A 21098-nucleotide genomic window follows, 5' to 3' on the forward strand; every position below is an offset into this window, starting at 1 on the left:
AAAAAAGGTGAATTATTGGAACACTAATTAATTACAATTAACATTCATGGCAAATTTCCCCATTTGGGGTAGTTTTATAAACTATTTCCCCATTTGGGGTAGTTTTACAAACTATTTCCCCAGATGGGGTTGTTTTAAAACATTTTCCATTAGGGGGCTCTTTTGTACGTGTTTTGCATGCATGCAGCACCCAAACCGCCAGTCCCACTGGCGAGTTTGGTGTCCGTGAACAAATCGCCATTTCCCCTGGCGATATATACATGCATAGGGAACCGCCAGTTTGACTGGCGAGTTCCACTAGGTAGGCGCAGGAGGTAGCTTTGCAGGAGGTTCAGCTTTGCAGGCCATGCTTCAGCTTTTGTAGGGGCAGGCGTGGGACAAGGAAATCGCCATGCCTATGGGCGAGTTAGCCTAAACTGGAATTGCCAATGGTATTGGCGAGTTAGGCGTGGGAGGAGCCAACTCCATTGGCGATTTCAGTGTGTATATATTCTCCTCCTCACGTTGCAGTTTCATTGTGTTCCAGTTTTTTTAAAGCTCTCTCAAAATTTCCTCCTTCTCACGTTTACTTTCTGCCATAAGCTTTCCAAATTTGGTGATTCAGGTTTAATTTGTAGCATCAATATTTTCAGTCAAGTAAATTTTTTTGAATGTGAAGTTGTGAATAATTTTTTAATAAAATTAGCTTTATATTTCATATGGTTGTTGGTGTGTGTTTAAAATAAAAGAAATTTGTACCATCATCTTTATTTGAAGAAAAAAATTTGAGTCCGAAAATTGTATTTTGAATTTCAAGTTTTTATTATATTTTTAATTAGATTAAGTTGGTGTTGATGTTTTGTTATTGTGTTAAAAATTGATCAAGTGTATACTTTTAAAAGTTTTTAAAACTAAAAAATTTTGTACCATCATATTTATTTGAAGTATTTTGAGTGTGGATTTTTTTTTAATATGAGGTTGTAGTAATATTTTTTTAAAATTACTTTAGGTTGATTTTAATGATTTGTTGGTATGTGATAAAAATTTATGAGCGTTGAACTTGAATGGTATTTTAAATTTTAATATGAAGTGTGTAGTATGTAATTAATGTGTACTTTTAAAGTGTTGTTTAGTTCAGCGTTTTTAAATTTATGCTTTTACGTTTATGGCATCATTTTTATTTTAATGTATTTGTAGTAATTTTTTAATTATGTTTATTTATTTAGAAGTTATTATTGTTAACATTAATTATTTATAATACTAACTTTGGTTATGGTTTATTTTGCCTTTAAAATTAGTTCGTTGGAATCGTTTATATTTTTTAAGTGTGTACCATTATATTTATTTAAAGTTAATATTTTTTGTATAGAATAAAATTATAATGTGAAGTTCCAGTAAAGAGACTTTTTGTGATTTCATTTTATTATTTTGAATTTATTATGGTTAATTATTTAAAATATTGTTTTTGTAGGTACATCATGAATTCGGTTATAACAATATTATATTTCAATGGAAGGGTATATGAAGATAATGATGGTGTAATATTTGAAAGCAGTAAAAAACGATTCAGATTAAATGTGGAATTAGTTTCAATGCTTTAAAGAAGAAAAAATTGGAGATAAGGTAAAGTTACAAAATAATGAAAGTATTTCTGCTATCAGTTGTAGATTTTTAGTGTCAGGAAAATATATTGCATTACAAATTTGTGATTACGAAGACGTTGAAACGATGCCGGAAAGTTTTAAACAACAAGAACAAATGGCAGTTCTGGAATTGTACATAGAAAAGGATGTGGCTGGTGGTTCAATGTTTCATTATGCAAATTCGCTTACATCATGTGGAAATTATTTATTTAATGATGAGACACAACCGCCAACAAATATGAGTAATTTACATGTTGACGAAGATGATGATGATGATGATGATCTTGTGTCTAACTCATACGTTGAAGAGTCTTTAGACGAAGATGACAGTGTTTGACGGTATATCTGATACAGACGATGAAGTCACCGACATCATTCAACCAGTAAGAATTGTTCACCCAGCAGAAGGTATAATTTCCTTAAAAAAAATAGGTGAATGCATTTATTATTTGACCACAATTATATTTAATTTCAATTATTTTATTTGAACTATTAGGTGTACAAGGAATTCAAAATCCATTTTGGAATGATGCTTTGCATTATAATAATATCAACTGGAGTCATTCTGATGAAGAAGACATTTGTGGTTTGGAGATGCCATCCAGTTTTAATGTTAGCCAAGAATTATATGTTGGCATGGATTTTGATAGTAAAGATGCATTCAAGAATGCAGTCAAACAATATGTTATGAAAATGCATCAAAGTTTCAAAGTGGTTGAAAGCAAATGGGACAAGTATGTCGTTTGTTGCTTGAATAAAAATGCAAATTGTCCTTGCCCTTTCTATATGAGGGAAATTTTATAGAAAAAAAACTTATTCATGGAAAGTCACTCAATGGGGTGGACCACACACATGTCTCAATATGACAATGACCCAAGATCATGAGAAGCTTGATTCAAATTTAATTGTCACTTGTATAGTAGGTACGTATTTTATGTTCATATTATGTTATTCTTTAGCGTTAATTGTCATTTAAATTTTGTTATTCTATTGGCAGGCATGATCAGAGAAGATCCATCAATAAAAGTTTCTTTGATTCAAGAGAGGATTAACAGTGAATTTGCGTACAAGGTGTCGTACAAAAAAGCTTGGTTGGCGAAACAAAAAGTCATTGCAATAGAATATGGAGATTGGGAAGATTCATATGCGAAACTGTCGTCGTGGCTAACACACATGCAAAATCATTCTCCTGGATCATATTTTCGAATACTACATGACGATTTTATCGTTGGGAATACGGTTAGTCGCGAACATCGTCAGTTTCATAGAGTGTTTTGGACTTTTGGTCAATGTAAAGAGGCTTTCAAGTATTGTAAACCAATCATACAAGTTGACGGCACACATTTGTATGGCAAATACCGTGGGACCCTCTTAATGGCCACATCACAAGATGGAAATGGTGGTGTCCTTCCTCTAGCATTCGTAGTGGTCGAAGGTGAGACGTTGACAGCGTGGTCATAGTTTTTGTCACACTTGTGTGAACACGTCATAGATAAAAATGATATTTGTCTGATATCTGATCGACACGCGAGTATAAAGTCTGTTGTCGCTAACGAAGCACTTGGTTGGCAACCTCCCCATGGTTATCATGTCTACTGCGTGCGACACATAGCAAGCAACTTCAATCGAAAATTCAATAATGCCAAACAAAAAGAAATGTTGAAGAAATTGGGTAAGATTTCATATTTGATGGTCACGTTTATTTAACTTTCATATATACTTAAAATTGTTATTCATAACTAATTTTATGCAGCCTACACTCCTTGCAAGCACATTTTTTTATCAAAATTTAGAAAAATTTCGTCAACTGAGTCCAACCATAGCAACATAGATTGATCGCATTTCAAAGGAAAAATGGACGATGACTTATGATAGAGAAGGACGTCGATAAGGCCACATGACAACCAACCTCTCAGAATGTATCAATAAGGTTTTAAAGGATTCTCGCAACATTCCCATAACAACATTGGTGAAATCAATGTACAGTAGGTGTCGAAAGTACTTTGTTGAGCGTGGCCGCCAAGCCCAAAGACAATTAAATGAAGGACAAGTATATTGTTCAAAGCTTGTTAAAGAATTGAGGAAAAATCAAGAACATGCTTGTACGCACATCGTTCGCGTGCATGATATCCACTCCACAAGGTTTGAAGTAGAGGAGAGCTTCAACCCTATAACGCAACGTGGCGGACAAAAGTGGACAGTTAACTTGAATGGTCATCATTGTCAATGCGGAAGGTATTCTGCGCTTCACTATCCATGTTCACACATTATTGCAGCTTGTGGTTACGTGAGCATGAACTACTACCAATATATAGATGTTGTTTATACAAATGAGTAAATCTTAAAAGCTTACTCCGCACAATGATGGCCTCTTGGGAATGAAGCGACTATTCCTCCTTCCGATGACACATGAACACTTATCTCTGACCCAACTACAATTCGTGCGAAAGGTCGGCCAAAATCAACAAGAATAAGGAATGAAATGGATTGGGTCGAACCATCTGAGCACCGACAAAAATGTAGTAGATGTGGAGCCGAAGGGCATAACAGGCGTCGCTGTCCAATGCAATTTGAGCGTGAAAGTTGTTCAAATCATTGATTTATGTATGTTAGTCGAGTGACTTGTATTTGTTTAAGTTCTGTTCAATGTATTGAATTTCTAGGGTTCAATGAATTCGGTAGTTAATAACATTTTTGTTTAAAATACGTACATAACAAAATTATAAAATAAAATACATACATAAATTTAACACAGCAAAACTTAATTTATTAACTAAAATACTCTACAAATAACAAAATTAAATATTAAAATACGTACATAAATTTAAATAAATGACCATATTTTATTTCTAATTATTAAAATTTAAATTAAATAACATATATTATACACACAAAAAATGGTATTAAATCAAAAAATTATTATGGAATAAAAAATTTAAACAACGTATATATATAAAATTAATAAAATATCATCTATTTCAATAAAAACTATAAATAAGTCAATTAAATAATATTCACATTCTAACTAAACCTAAAATACAATATATAAAATACAAATAATATCATACAAACCTAATAAATCTAAACCAAATAATAATAACATAACAACTAAAATTAATGTACAAATAATTTTATCACAAATAATAACATACAAATAATTTTAACAAAATCATATTAATAAATCAACTACAACTAACATACAAATCATAATATACCAACTCAAATTTGTAACATATACATATAACACAAATAATATTAATATTTCAATGTACTACTTAAAATTTAAAAATTACATCTAACATCAACAAACGTAGCATATGTATATATGAAACAATTAATACCATAGTAATTTACAAAATTTAAAGAAAATAATATTATCAATTTAACTATAACTAACCTAACATATATCTATATATATAACACAACTAATAACAAATAATTTATAAAACCTAACTTAAATAATATTAACATATCAATTAAAGTTATCAAGTTAAGAAACACTTACCAAACACAGAAATCACGTAACAGGAAGAGGAGAGAAACCACGTAAAGAACAAAGCCATGTCCTACAAAGATAAACAAAATAATTTTCATATATCAACTAAAATTAAGTTAACATATATATATATATATATATATATATATATATATATATATATATATATATATATATATATATATATATATATATATAAAGCAATGGAAGGAACTCGCAGCTGTGCACTCTCGGGAGCTTCTTCTTTTATAATGGAAGGAGAGGAAAAAATTCCAAATAAAGCAAACCGCCAATCACGCTGGCGATTCCTGTGAAACGCAAACTGCCAATACGGATGGCGATTTGCTCTGTTGACCCTGAACCTGCACTGCACGGCCTGATCTCCTGTGCACCTAGCCCTGCACCTGCAAGCGTCAGTCTATGGAACTCGTCAGTCAAACTGGTAGTTCCCTATGCATGCATATATCGCCAGTGGAAATGGTGATTTGTTCACGGACACCAAACTCGCCCGTGATTCTGACGGTTTGGATGCTGCATGCATGCAAAACACGTACAAACGAGTCCCCTTATGAAAAATGTTTTAAAAGAACCCCATCTGAAAAAATAGTTTGTAAAACTACCCAAATAAAGAAATTTGCCTAACATTCACATACGTCTAATTAACCATGTTGCACCAACTCCTGTAGATTAGTTTACAAAACACTAAACATGTAATAATCTAACCCAAAGAAAACAGGTTAAGTGGTTTCCATTTTCAATGAACAGCGAGTAGAAGACGGGCTATGACATTTGTTGCCGCAACTAGGGGACTATAATCATGTGGTCATTTTGATGCACGTGACATCACTTTGTTCAATGAGACATCTAATCTAATCTTCTATCTAACTATTAATCCCTTATGAAAATATTGTGTTTTTATGATTATTTATAATTATGGACTACTATTATTGTGCCACTAGTAGCACCTTCCCCCCAAGAATATCGGTATATTGCTTGTAAACAGCTGTGCAATATACACACAAAGATGATTAAGAGAGCATTAATCAAACATTAAAGAAATCAGAAATCTGAATTCAAAAGTAATAATAATTGAGTTATCTCATTATTGGGAGCTAGATGACGCTATTTCATCGCTAATAAAATTTCTCCTATTTTAAATATCAATATTAAAGTGTTGTCCTTGAAGGGTTCTAGTATTCTTTCCAAATTCAATATAAGAAGAAAAAAATATATTTCAAATTAATTAAAGATTTTAATCAACTCCATTCAATTTTTTTATTAAAAATAAACTTTATTTCTTAAGTTCTTTTATATTAATTGATGAAATATTTTAATTTTGTGAAAATTTATTTTAAATGATAATACTCTTTCTCCATTTTAAAAGTCACGAGTTTTTTCCATTTTTAAAAGTTATCCGGAGAACTAAAAAGTTGTTATAAATAAAATTTGAATTACATAAAAGATATTTTACACATATATGATCAATTTTATTAAGATTTGCTGATGTTTTGAATTATCACATGTTTATTTATATATAATATATAATAAAATCCGGATTAGTAAAAAAACAATCCAGAGTACATAGCATTTGATTTAGATTTAATTGCAAAAATAGTTTTTTAATTTTTCTCATCTCACTAAATTGATCCCACTATTTTTTAATTTATTATCAAAATCTTTTTTTTTTCAAATTAACTACCACGTATTAAGAATTTTTGGTAATATAAAAATTAGAGATTCTTAGTTAGCTAATAACTGAAGAAGATAAATTACATATACATCTTAAACAAACAATTATATATAAACATATGACAATTAATATTTAATTTTTCCTCCAGAACTTAGAAAATCAATTTAAAAAAAAAACTCTAATAGTACAAAAGACTCTAATAGTACATTAAAAAATAAAAGAGCCAATTTAAAAGGAAAAATAAAAGAACTAATTTTACAATTAATCCTTTAATTTATGTCAAGTGAAGCCATAAAAGAGAGGGGTAAGAGGAATGAAAAGGCAATGATTGGTAACATAACTTCCATTGATGATTTTCCATATTTTAAAACTACCCTCATTTTCTGTATAGTAAGGGGGGCGGGGGGTGATCAACACAAGTTGGGAAAAAAAAACAAAAAAAGGGATGTTGTATGGTCCTACGATTCCTATGCCCATATATATTGACTATTTTTATGTACCCAAAATACATTTAAAACAACAAAATGATCCATAGAAGACCCCAAAACTATGGTGTTCATTCATCAATCACCCACTAAAGCGCATAGATCGGTCACATGGCAACTTCTGATTCAGGCACCACGTAATTTAGCCTGTCTTCCCACACCAACTTGGATACAACTTCATCTCTCTCAGGTACATGTTCCTGTTTCACAAAACATTAAAATGATTATTATTGCCGTCTACAACATGGCCCACTTGATTTAGCCATTATTAGTATCTTAACTCTTAAAAGCATATGAAATAATCATATTATATTTCCTAATTACGAACCACAAATCCTTAATTTAATTGTTCAATTTGATATATGATAATAAAGTGAGATAAAAATTAAAATGTTACACACCTCTAGCTCCCTAACCAAATCTTTAGCTGTGGGTGCTGACACGATAATGCGACGTGCTTTTGGTGAAATAAAGCCTTCATCAACGGCCTTGTCAATGAAAGACAACAAGGAATTGTAAAATCCATCCACATTCAATAGGCCCACCTGCACCACATAAAATTGGGACAAGAAAACACCGTGTTATAAATTATAATAATAATAATAATAATAACAGCTACATATGTATTATGTATTATTATGTAGGCCATTTTTCCACTAGTCTTCCATTGACCACCTTAACTTTAATTTTTGATGTTGTGTCGTTTCCCTCAATCATTTTCTCTGTTTATTGATCATGGCATCATATCTTTCTCCCATTCAAACGGAGAACCATCAAATAATGTAACGTGACAACGATTAACTAAAAACAAAATCTCAGATATCTTCTCATGTGAATGTGTAAATTAAATACTACCCCACATGTATTTGTTACATTGCGAAGCTTCCTTTTGTTGCCACATGCGGATAAAAAAAATAAAAATTCACTGGGTAGTTTACACACTTAATCAGGGCTAATTAACTAGAACAAAACGCGTATCTAATCCAAGTAACAAGATTATGCGTAGAACCACGACATTAAAATATGGAGATAGCTTTCTTCTGGAAAGCGAAGTATGGAGATAGTGAATGAATACGTAACATGATGCGTCATGTAGAATAATATGATATTTGACAAGATATTTTATAACTATATAACACAAATTCGATTCCGGAGAGATCATTAGAGGCAAGTGAAGCTTTTTTAATTAATTATAAAAGCTATAGTTTGTATTACAATACTATATTCCATTCCCACCTTTCGGGCATTTCTAGGTTACTTATTCGTGTTTACATTTCAACTAATAGTTTATTTAATTAACTTCTAAACTTATTATAGTTTTTTCAAGTTTTATACTATCTTACTAATTTTAAAAGAATTATGTCCATGTCCAATTTGGTTGAGCATAACCTTTATGAACATCTTTCTACACTATTATGAAGCTAGATTTTAACAAAGATTTTGGTCAACGAAGTTCCTAACTAACGTCACTAGTATATCTCCCTTTGTTTAGAACAACTACTATTACGTCATATAATTTGTCTAATCACGTAATTATAAAAATGAGGAATATTAATAGTTCTTACCGGTTTGCTGTGGATCCCAAGCTGAGCCCATGTAATGATTTCCAGCAATTCTTCGAGTGTTCCATATCCCCCTAATGTTTGAAAACAACAAGACATGAGTAACAGCACCATGTGTTAATGTTATTTATTATTACTCAAAAGACCAATAAAACCCCACTTCGCATGACTATGTCGTTTCTTTCAGTTTTTGTGTTTGTGTCACAATATAGTTATTAGTTATAATCCATACCAGGAATGGCAATGAATGCATCATGTGTTAATGTTATTTATTATTACTCAAAAGACCAATAAAACCCCACATCGCATGACTATGTCGTTTCTTTCAGTTTTTGTGTTTGTGTCACAATATATTTATTAGTTATAATCCATACCAGGAAGGGCAATGAATGCATCAGCTTGACGAGCCATCTCAGCTTTCCTTTGATGCATATCAGATACTGCTCTCACTTCCCCAATAGGATCACCAGTTATCTGCATTTCCAACATACACGTAAAGATTAAAGAGTATGTATCAAAAAAAATATACATAAAGAGTCATTGACCACTAGCATTTTCTAGTCGAGTTTCATTTCTATGTATAATTAGTTTTTAAACTATTAATCGATAAAAAAATAATAAAAGTATGATTTTAAAGATAGTTATTACGAAAATCAATAAACTAATATATACGATAATTTGTTATAGGAAGAAAGTGTAAATTTTTACACTATTTTCTCTTTAATCTAACAAAATTGTTTGTCATAGTCATAGTAGCAATAGACAACAGAGATTTACCTCTCTTGGCATGAGGCTTTTTGGGATAACGCTGGAAAAAAAAACAAGTCAATGATGCACATCATCAGTCAAAAGATAGAAGAGGAAATATTTTAAGAGGAAAAATATGATTATTACAATAAACAAATAACAAGAAACCAAACACCAATTTGAATTCCCCCTAATGATAAAATGAACTACAAGCATGTCTTGAAAGTGCATGCAAGGGGGAAAGTAAAATAAAAATAAAGCCAATGGTGGCTCAAATTCCAGAGCAAAAACTTTTCTACACTCCCTTTCTGTAAAAGGGGCCAAAAGGCATTAAACTTTTATACAAGAGAGCAAAGCTGCTTCAAAAGGCTTCTAACCATAGGTAAAAGATTAACACCTTTTCCCCCTTTCTCAAAACACCCCAATGGAACATAAAGCCATAATATTAAGTATTAACACCACACACAGTGAACTTGTATTTTATTTATATCCAAAATGCTCCCTTTTATCCTACATTTGGAAGCTTTAATCAAAAAAATGTCCCACGTTGCCAGTTTTTGATCCAGTGATGCCCTTTTACATAAACTCATTTCTTAGGAAACAGGGAAACACGCATGGGTCAGTAGGCAAACACAGAATAAGGATATAACATTATAACCAACTTTGTTGTGGCAATCACCAAAATGATTCAGTTGGTCAATAACATAAAAAACATAGACATAAAAATGAGATTAAGAGAGAGAGAGAGAGAGAGAGAGAGAGAGAGAGGACAAACCCCAGAACATGGCGCCCACCATCATGAACCGCCTGAGAAACTAGACCCATCAAACCCACGCTACCACCTCCATAGACCAAATCAATTCTTCTCTCAACCTTAAAAAAAAACACATTGAAAACCAAACGAATTAGACACGTGTCATTCACTAATCATCATCATGGTAAGAAACAAAACGAAACAAGTAATTGGACACAAGCTAAAATAAAATATTACAATATTTTTTTATTATAGTATTGGATTTGAGGTCAATGGTAAAGTTTGGTCACAGGGAAAAATCCTTTTGGGGTGAAAATTAACCCCTCGACCACAGGGAAAAATCATGGAGGATGAAGCTTGTGGGGAATGCCAAAGGCTAAAAGCACGCTTCATAGTGTAATGATACCAAAATTGCACGTTTGTTCTCCTTGAAACGCGCATAGAACAGTTTTTTCTCTTATTTTTTTTCTTCAGTTGGAAAATTATTGAGAGAAAAAAAATAAACATGTTAGAAGCAAAACATAGATCATGCAAGAAGGCTGCTCAACTGACAGCAGGTTCCAGCCTTGCAATCTTCTCTTTCATGACAAACTCTTAACCTAAACCATTCTCATTCCTCAACGATCATAACCTAGCGTTGAGACTTAAGATATTATTTTTTGGGTAGAAAATATTTAAAAAATGAAAAAAAAAAGGAGAGAGAAAAACAACTACCATATACACTTTACAAAGGGAGAAAAAGTTTAAAATGGAGAAAAAAAAATGAGAAGTTACAAGGAAGGAGGAGAAAGTGCCGAAGAGTTTGAAGAAAAAATAACTTAAAAGACCCTTAAATGAAGCAAGTTGATTAAACATAAATTTGTGAAAGCAATAGCTAATAGGACAAAAGAAAAATAATGCAAAAGAGCATCCAAAATCATGTGGATACAGATTTAAGCCGTGCTTTTATGTTTAAGCTTTTTTATTAATTTTTTTTACCATGTCCAACTTTAGACTATATGAACATAAAGGAAAGAAAGAATGCAGGATTTGACAAAAATAAAACAAGTGGCTGTCTTTTTCATCTGAAAATGACCCTTTCTAAAGAAGAAGAAGAAGAAGAAGATTAACTGAACATCGTGAAAGTGATATTGTTATCCAACGCTAGAAAAGTAAAAGTTTTTAACAACAAGTATGGAAATTAATTTAATTATTACCATCTCCTTGCCAAGTTCCACGGCAGCTTCTTGGTAACTGGCTTTGTTACCAGAACTGCTTCCACAGTACACACAAATCCTCTTGAACTTGGATTTGGTCTCTTCCATTTGGGTGTTTCTGTGATGTGAAGTTCTCAAAGCAAAACAAAAAGGGGTTGGGAATATGAGAGAAATGAGAGAACAAAAGAGAGTGACTATTTGTTAATGCATAAGTGGATGTGTGTATGTGTGATATATATATATATATAAAAAGTCTTGGCCCTTCACGCTCACACAACTCATGCTCCTTTCGTCGATTGGAATTTTTTAAATGACAAAAATGCTTTTCTCCATTTTGGTCTTTTCCGAATTAAAGAGAGATCAGCTTGTTTTGTTCGAGTTGAGTCATTGACCAAAGCGGAAAAAGCGAAACGAAAGAATGGGGTGTAGTAGTAGTGTATTATCATTTTCCTCCAACATATTTTGGGATTTATTATATTATAGGTTAAAATATCATTTTGGTATTTTACGGTTTTTTATATTTTAATCTTTTATGTACGTGAATGATTCAAAATGATCATTTTGTTTATTAAATAATGATATGTCTCATTAATTTTATTATTATTGTATTAAGTTTTTTTGTGATATATGTTTTAATAATTAAAAATCATCATAAAATATTGGTTGAAAGCATTTAATGGGTATTAAATAATTTAATTAGATATCGGGGTATAACAATTTTGGATGTTTTTTATCATCAAAAATTGTTTAATACTTATTAAATGTTTAAAAAAAAATTGTGAAGATTTTGAACGAAAAAAATATAATAAAATTAATGTCACATCATTTGATGCTAAATGTTTATTTGCTTAATTATTAACTTTATCACTCAATTTTTATTATTTTGTAAATTTTATTATTCAAATTTTATTTTTGTGAATTTATCACTCAAATTTTTAATTTTTGTGTATTTTACCATTACAAATAGACTTCCTTTTTTTTTTTATCAAACTAGGATTTCAAAAACTATTTATATCATAGATATATAATTTTGACTTTTTACGTCGATTATAATCACAATCAATATAGAAATTTAATTTTCTACATTGATTATAACTACAAATGATATAAAAAATCTAAAAAAGTAACTTTTTACATCGATTTGTTACCAACATAATGGTAAAATGCACAAAAATTAAAAGTTTTGATGGTAAAATTTGTGAAATGTTGAAAGTTTGATAGTAAAATTCATGAAAAAATAAATGAGTGTTAAAAATTGGGAAATTATGAAAGTTGAGTGGTAAAATTCGCGAGATAAAACTTGAGTGATAAAATTTGCAAAATAATGAAAGTTTGATGGTAAAATTTGCAATTGTTTCTTTGTATAATTCGGCTTCTTGATCTTACCATCTCTATCTTATTTTCCTTCCTTTAATGAGCATCAATAAGTCCAGGTCATTTTATATGCCTTAAAGTAGTCATTGTTGGTTGTTAGAAAAGTTTGGAGTTCAAGTAGTGGTCGTTTCCTTTTTTTTTTTTGTTCTTTCCAGATTTGACAGTAGGTTGATTACAACAAAGATTCTCCAAAGTCTCTATTAGTAGCAACGATGGGTTCCTACAAAGACACTCTAACTCTCAAGTTAGAGGTTCAAAGGTAAGATGTAGGTAAGTGATGTAGGTTAAAGTGAAGTTGGCTACCTGGTACCACCAAGATTGTATTTATAATGTTGTGCCTATGTCCAAGAGCCTAGTTTGTTGATATAGGTCTCATCAAATATGATAAGGATCTTAACAATATAGAAAAAAATTAAGTTTATCTTATCTTACGTGATATAACTCAACATGTTCATATCTTTATCTTTTTAATACTAAAGATAGAATTTCCTTTCTTTGTCTGACTTGTTTTGTCTGAGTCTTATGTTGATAAAAAATGTGACTTACTCGACTAGACGTCTCTTGGACACAATGTGTCGAGTACGACCAGTACAATAAGCCTTGAAGTAGTTATTGTTAGTTGTTAGAGAAGATTGGAGTCCAAGTTAAGTCGTTGTGAGTTGTCTCTTTCACACAGCAGGCAGTTGGTTGTTTCCTGTTGCTTATGAACTTTATGTGTTGACACCTTTACATCTTTAGTTTGAATACAACTTGCACAATTTTAATTTTGAAATTGTTACATTTGGTGTTTGCTATTGTTAGTGGTTCATGACTCTAGAAGACTTTTTCTTTTGTAGAATTATTATGTGTCGTTGCTTCTTGTAACTATAATACTAAGGCAACAATCGTCTTTTCTTTACGATAGTTTTATTTTGGTCAAGACTCGATGTTCTCTGTAAATTATGTGTTTATGAATTTCCTACATGTATTTTGGAGATCTTGTTTCTAATTTAGTGGTTCAAAATACCAGTTCATGACTTTTGTCTTTGTTGTTTTTCGTATGTGTTTCTCCATAGTATAGACTTCATTCTTCTACTCAATAGTTCATCTTTTGATCATACTTGAGCCATGTGTAACTTTTGATATCTATCCCTTGACTAAAGATGCCTCTAGATCTTACTTCTACTTATACACAACTTCTAAATCTATTGCACTTTGAGATGAGAAATCAAAATCAATCTTGTATGCTTCTTATCAACCCTCCTTCTAATAGTTTTTCTTCTTATATTACAAAATTTATGTTTAGAGTGTTGGCATGATGTAAAGTGATTATTCACACCTTTTTCTCATGCTTCTTGATCAAGTTGTGTATTAATTCAAATAATGCAAACTATTACTAGCATAAGTTTAGAAGACTTGGAATTTTCTTATAAAAAATTTGTTGTCATTATAACAATTAATTCAAAAAGGGTTCTACTTCAATATGAATATTGAAGATGTGACAAAATTAGGAGTAATCATGTACACTTTATATAGCATAAAAAAGAAAATGAAAAGAAAGGAAAGTGGAAGAAAAGAGAAATAAAAGAAAAATAGTAGAAAGTGAGATGATTTTTTAAGATGATAAAAAGAAAATATAAGAAATTAAAGCAAAGAAGAAAAAAAATAAATGACCTAAATGTCCCGAAAAGGAAAATAAAATAATAAAAATATATTACTATATAAATTTATCTTCTATATTAAAACATCATCTTTCTTTCTCTTTGATTTGTACCAAAACAAAGTTGGCGTGAGCCCTAACTAAAAAGTTTCTTTATTCTTTTACTATTAGGATGTGTTTGGTTGTGAGGAATGAAAATAAATGAAATTATAAGGAATGAAAGATAGTGGAAAATAGATTGTTGGTTTGAAGTGAAATATAGTAAAAAAAGATGAAAGATTTGAATTAAAGTGATTTGATAGATAAAAAAGGAAAAAATTAATATCACATAATTTTTATTATTATTAGTTATTTTAATTTTATTATTTATTATTGTTATTTTTAAATAGGAACAATATATATTTATTATTAGTAGTAATAATTAATTTATGTAGATAATATTATTATATTTATTATTATTAATAATATATTATTATTATTATTGTTGTTGTACATGTTGTTGTATATTCCAAGATAATAAACATATATTGCATCTTAATCGGTGGTGTTTCTTTGTTTTTCCTCAATATAAAAAATTTAGAAAAATAAAAGACAAATGGCAACCATTGTGATGGTGACAATAAATAAATAAATAAATTCATACATAAGTTAAATTTACAAAAACGTTAAAGATAAGGGACAAAAATTTACAATTAAACCTAAAATTATATTTTGGTAATGCTAGTCTTAAAATTATATATATATATATATATATATATATATATATATATATATATATATATATATAATATGATTTTTATCTATCTAACCATTAAATTATATGTATATATGATTAATATTGTCTATATCAACTTTTGTTCAAATTGATCAACAATAAAAATAATAATCAAAAGATTTGTATTTTAGTATATTTTAAAAATTTTATATTAAGTTAATTTTATATTAAGTTAATTTTATTTTATATGAACTAGGTAACAAATATTTTTAGATTAATATAAATTTGAATATATGATTTATATAAATAAATTTTTAATCCAATAGTGAGTTTTAAAAAAATATTTTTTAATTTAAAGTTATTGAATAATGTGATAGTTGATCAGAGTTACACGATCAAATTACATCATGTATGTAACTTTGGTAAACTATTACATCATTCAACAATTTTCAATTGGATAATTATTAATTAAAATGGATTGTTGAATTCAAAGTTGCTTTCACCTAAATTGCATATACAAATTTTTTTGTTACTTCTTTCAAATAGATTAAAATTAACATAATATATATATTTTTTAAAGTATACATTATGAATAATTTAATTACTTTTTTATTTAATTTTAACAAAATTTAACATAGACAATCTTAATGATAAGTAAATACATCAAATTATTAAATAGTATAATAATTGTTTAAGTTTTTTTATCCCTCAATAACTTTGTAAGAAAATTAGTAATGTTTTGATGATTATGCTTAATGAATTGAAAAATTAAAAAAAAAAAACTGTTTAGTAAATCAAGTTCAATAATTAACAAATTAGTTTATTTTTTATCAACAAAAAACAAGGAAAAGATTATTGCTGTCTAATTGTTTTGAATATAGATAATATTAAAGTTCTATAATGATACAATATTTTAATATATCCTCTTATTTATTAAAAAAATAATTCCATGAGTTACTTTATGTAATACTTTGTCTTAAAAATTAATATAACAGCTAGAGTGATAAGTGATTCAAGTTTAATTAAATTTAATCATTTTTTTTCAACTCAACCCAATTAAATTTGATTGAGTTGAATTAGCTTAACTTTTTAAACTTTTAGAAACCTAATCTAATTCAATCGTAATTGGATTGAGTTAGGTGTGATCATCGAATTGAGTAATTAAAAAAATTAGTTACCTTTTAACTTTTAATAAAAAAGAATACCTCAAAATTAATACTTCAACATTATTTCAAAAATATTATCAAAAAGATTTGTTCCAAGCAAAAACACTCTAGGATATCCATCATAAAGTGATTGTCCTCCAAGTCATTGGTCCTTCCAGAAACAAAATTGATTTCCTATATATTATTTTATTTAATATTTACTATATTTTTGTATATTGTTTTATTTAATATATTTTCTATATTTTTGTATATTCTTTATTTAATATTTTTTATATTTTTTCTGACACTTCGAATTCTTTGCTCACATGCAATTGTAGCATGTGGTTCTTGCAATTTAGAATGTGATGACTTTGTTAACCCTGTATATAGGTTGGAAAATATTTACAAAATTTTATCAACATTAGTTTCATTCCTTTGGAAGCAAAGATAAATAACCTCAATATTTAGGTATATATTTTATGTCTAATCCTTCGAAGCGACGAGAAAAAGTGAGAAGGTTAACCACTAGTCGTATACATAATGAGATGGACGAACCAATTTCAAATAAGCCTAAAAAATGCTCATTTTGTAGAACTGAATGACATAATTGTAATGATTATCCATACAAGCAAGTTGGTGGTTAATATTGTTTCTACTTTTCGATTTCATGTTTTTATTAAATTTGTATTGTTCATTATATATTAATGTATTATATTATTTTTCTTTTAACAACTATTTTTATTACTAAATTATTTTCTGTTGTTAATATTAAAATAATTTTATCAAATAAAATTAATTAATAATATTGTACGAAATTATTACTTTACTTAATGATAAATGTAAAAACTAATTAAAAATATTTAAAAAGAATTTAATATTATTTTGTAAATTTTAAATTAATATAATTAAAAATATATTTAAAATAATTTAATATTATTTGATAAATTTTGGTTAATATTATTTTTTAATATCAATAACAAAAATGCTAGAAATTTAAAGTCATTAAAAATTAATTTAAAAATAAAAAATAGAACGACTTTGAAGTTATAAAAGAAAAGTCGTCAATTGTTTAGTTTTTACAACTTCATATAAAAAATTAAAAAAATATGAAATTGTTTAACAACTTCAGTTAAAAAAAAAAAAGAGAAGTAAAGTCATCAATTGTTTACGACTTCATAACTAGGAGTTGTAAAAAAACCCTACGACTTACCCCTATTTGAATATTAATTCAAAATTTACCCTTATTTGGTAAATTCCAAAAGGAATTACCTCATTTTTGTCATTCGAACCCTACCACCCCTACAAAGTCCTACCCACTAAATATCCCTAAACCAATCAAACCAACATCTTCCTAAATCTCTGTCCACACCCATAAATCCTTGAAAGCACTTTATACCATAAAATTATTTTTTCTGTTAAAGCCCTCCAAGTTCCTTCTCTTCATAAATTGTACTCCAAGCAAATCCAAATATTTCATAGGTAATTGACTAACCTTACAATTCAAGACTTTCGCCCTGCTTCCCCTAACCACCCAACGTCACCATTTACCCCCACCAAAGAACTTTTATGAAAGTTCACTTACAAACCGGAGAAGACCTCAAATAATAGAAAAACAAACTTCATGGCTAAAATATTTTGCCAAACTTTGTGACCCATGATAATGGTATAATCTACAAATTGTAAATGAGATACCTGAGTTAACAACGCTCTCAACTTCACCCCTTTAAACAAGTCCTTATCCACCATTTGTTTCCTAAGGCTATTAAGACCCTTTGTGGCTATCAAAAAAAGAAAAGGTGATAACAGGTCACCCTGATGAAGGCCTTTACCAAACATAAACTCGTGTTGGGCCACCATTCATGAGAACTAAAATAGCGGGTGTAGATAAACACTCATGCATCCATTTCCTCCATATCCACGGAAACCCCATTTTCCCCATTGCCTAGTCTAAGTAAACCCAATCCACAAAATCATGTCTTTTTTAAATCTACTTTAAACAACAATAGCTCTTGGTGATTTCTTTTGGCAAAATTCTCGACCTCATTGGCAATTAGAATACCATATAGAATAAAATCATTATAATTGTTTTACAACTTACAATTATTAGATTGGTTTAATATCCAAAACCAAAATAAATTGTTGCATTTTGTAAGTGAATAAGGGTGAAAATTTAGGATTTTTTAAATATTTTTATATAAATTGTAACAACTTGTTTCAATAAGGGTGAATAAGTGGTTAACATAAGTCAACAGGTTTAATGATTGGAACCAACACCTGGAGAAACCTATCCATTATTGGATAACTCGTGTACTGAAAGCACAAAGTACTCGTCTAGTTCAACCAAACAATAAATGGAATAAACACTTTATTTGAATTATCTATTTATTTCAATTTATAGGATTTTGTTTAAAAGGAACATATTATAAAACTATCTTTTTTTTCCTTTTATATGTTTAACAATCATATTAAGTTATGAATGATAAATATGGAAAGTTTTGATCCTATTAGACAGAAACGCACAGTATCAGCTTAATTCAGGAAACAAGATCAACCTGCACAACCGTCATAACGTTCAATTTCAAAGATACTCTTGACAATTACAAGTGTTTCTTCACTTATAAATATGACATCAAGGATTGAAGAAAATTGACGAACATACATAGAAAGTCAAGAGTCATGAATCAAGAAATGAGAGAAAAGAAAATCACTTGTTGAGAAACACTTTGAGCTTAAGAGAGTTCATATTTTGTAGTATACAAAGTATTAGTGAGAGATAAAAATCTTATTGTAAATCCACTCTTTGAGTGTTGTAAAGAATCTTTGATTCTAGATCAAACTTTTGCTTGTGAAAGTCAGGAATGACTTAGTAACAAAACAATACTTGAGTGTTCTTAGATTCAATGGGAGTCTAAGGGTTGTACTAGGAATGCCCTTGAGAATACTTGTTAGCCAGAAATAGCAGGAAAGAATAATCAAGGTTGATGAGTGAAAACCTTTATTGGTTGATAAAGGAGAACTGGATGTAGCTTAAGTTAAGTGAACAATATAAAATGAAGTATTTTTATTGCTCTTTATTAGCTTATTAAAGTATTTCATTATCCATTACTGTCACACTCTACACATAAGATTTTCTACTAAAAGACAAGTTTTGTATCTCATTGGACAACATTCCACCTTTTGTCCCTAGATGAGGGTTTTTATAAACTTATTTATTATAACATCTTCCCTTGTAAAATGGCTTTAGATTTTGACTAACTCACTATTCAATCTCTCTTCTAGCGTGATTTATTGTATTTCACTCTATATATATCTCTTGTACACTCACAATTAGTAGTGAATAGAATCTTAATTATTTCATCCTTTCAATATGGTATCATAAAGCCAGGAGCTTGACAACCAAATTGATCCTTTTTTTTCTTTTCTTTTCTTTTCTTTTTGTTTCCTTATGGTCACCTACCATTGCTTCCAATCTACTCATTAAATTTAGCCTCTACCAATTACCAAATGACCCATCTCCTTGAAGTCAAAACTTCTTGGTGGTTATATAACGAGGATTGTATCATGTCCTCCATCTGAAATCATTCATGATGATTAAGCCTTCTTGTTCATGTTTTTTTAGGTGATTAAGTCGTTTTGCTTTTGTCTTTCAAGTAGTTAAGCCATTTTTTGTTTTGTTTTTGTCTTTTAGGTGGTTAAGTCATTTTTTACTTATATCTTTTTAGGTGATTAAGCCATTTTGCTTTTACCTTTTAGATGGTTAAGCCTTTTTTTCCTGCCTTTTTAGGTGTTTAAACCATTTTGCTTCTTTTAGGTGGTTAAGACATTTTCTTGTGCTTTTGCATTATGGTGATTAAGTCTTTTTACTTATGTCTTATGGTGGTTAATGATAAAGTTTGTATCTATTGGCTTTGATTGATGTGCGAACCTTGTTACCAAAAATTTTATATTTTCATGCCACTAATTTCTGATAATTCATCTATAATTTAAACATAAAGTTATAATTTATGCATTTCAATAAAAAATGTTTATTTCTTTTTATTAACTAATATTTTTTTCATTCATAATTATAAGATTTTTTTAATTAATTCACACCCCTTAAAAAATTATTAATAAATTTAATTAATCACATTTAATTTTTCAATTATTTATACTATTATTTTAAATTTGTTCTTTCCTTATCTTTTCATTCATTTAATGATTTTTCATTAATATTTGAAGGGGAAATAATTAATTAAAAATGTTTAGAAAAAATAATTAATATATTTAAAAATTAAAAAATAATTTTATAAAAATTAATAAACAAATTTGTAAAAAGAGTTTATAATTAAGTACATAAGGAATATCCTATACACACTAGTTAACTTTTTTTCTTTTTTTACAAGAGATAAATTACGGGGGGGAAATCACTATTCTTAGAAGAAAATAATGTCATTTGTTACGTTATCGAGGGAAAACAATTAAGCTAGTACGAAAACAACGCATCGGAAGTCGTGAATACTCTTTGCAGAATGCAGGGTGAGGAGAAGGGATGATCCATTGATCAATCTGTTTGGCGGGTAATCATTACACTTTTGCTTGATTTATGCAACTTCGACCTGATTGATTGATAGCATCTGGGGAAAGACGTAATAATTTTTTGGGACAAGTGATTCGATCAACCATTATCTGCTACA

The 21098-nt window shown here is 29.1% G+C and overlaps 1 protein-coding gene across 5 annotated transcripts; it reads right to left on the minus strand.

Moving 5' to 3' along the window:
- Positions 1–7133: 7133 nt before the first annotated feature.
- LOC100810349 (cytokinin riboside 5'-monophosphate phosphoribohydrolase LOG7) lies at positions 7134–11774 on the minus strand. Of its 5 annotated transcripts, none has more exons than XM_014763041.3 (7): positions 11553–11774; positions 10378–10475; positions 9633–9663; positions 9230–9329; positions 8859–8929; positions 7695–7838; positions 7134–7493 (listed from the first exon to the last, which is right to left on the minus strand). In XM_014763041.3, exons 1-7 carry the CDS (start codon positions 11658–11660, stop codon positions 7401–7403), a joined length of 645 nt encoding a protein of 214 aa, XP_014618527.1. In that variant the 5' UTR covers positions 11661–11774; the 3' UTR covers positions 7134–7400. The 5 variants fall into 5 exon arrangements, with proteins under 5 accessions (XP_014618527.1, XP_025979849.1, XP_014618526.2 ...); XM_026124064.2 differs by lacking the exon at positions 11553–11774 and adding an exon at positions 11131–11319; XM_014763040.3 differs by lacking the exon at positions 11553–11774 and adding an exon at positions 11071–11313.
- Positions 11775–21098: the final 9324 nt, after the last annotated feature.

The sequence above is a fragment of the Glycine max genome, chromosome 10 (genome assembly GCF_000004515.6).
Source record: "Glycine max cultivar Williams 82 chromosome 10, Glycine_max_v4.0, whole genome shotgun sequence".
Taxonomy (NCBI): Eukaryota; Viridiplantae; Streptophyta; class Magnoliopsida; order Fabales; family Fabaceae; genus Glycine; species Glycine max.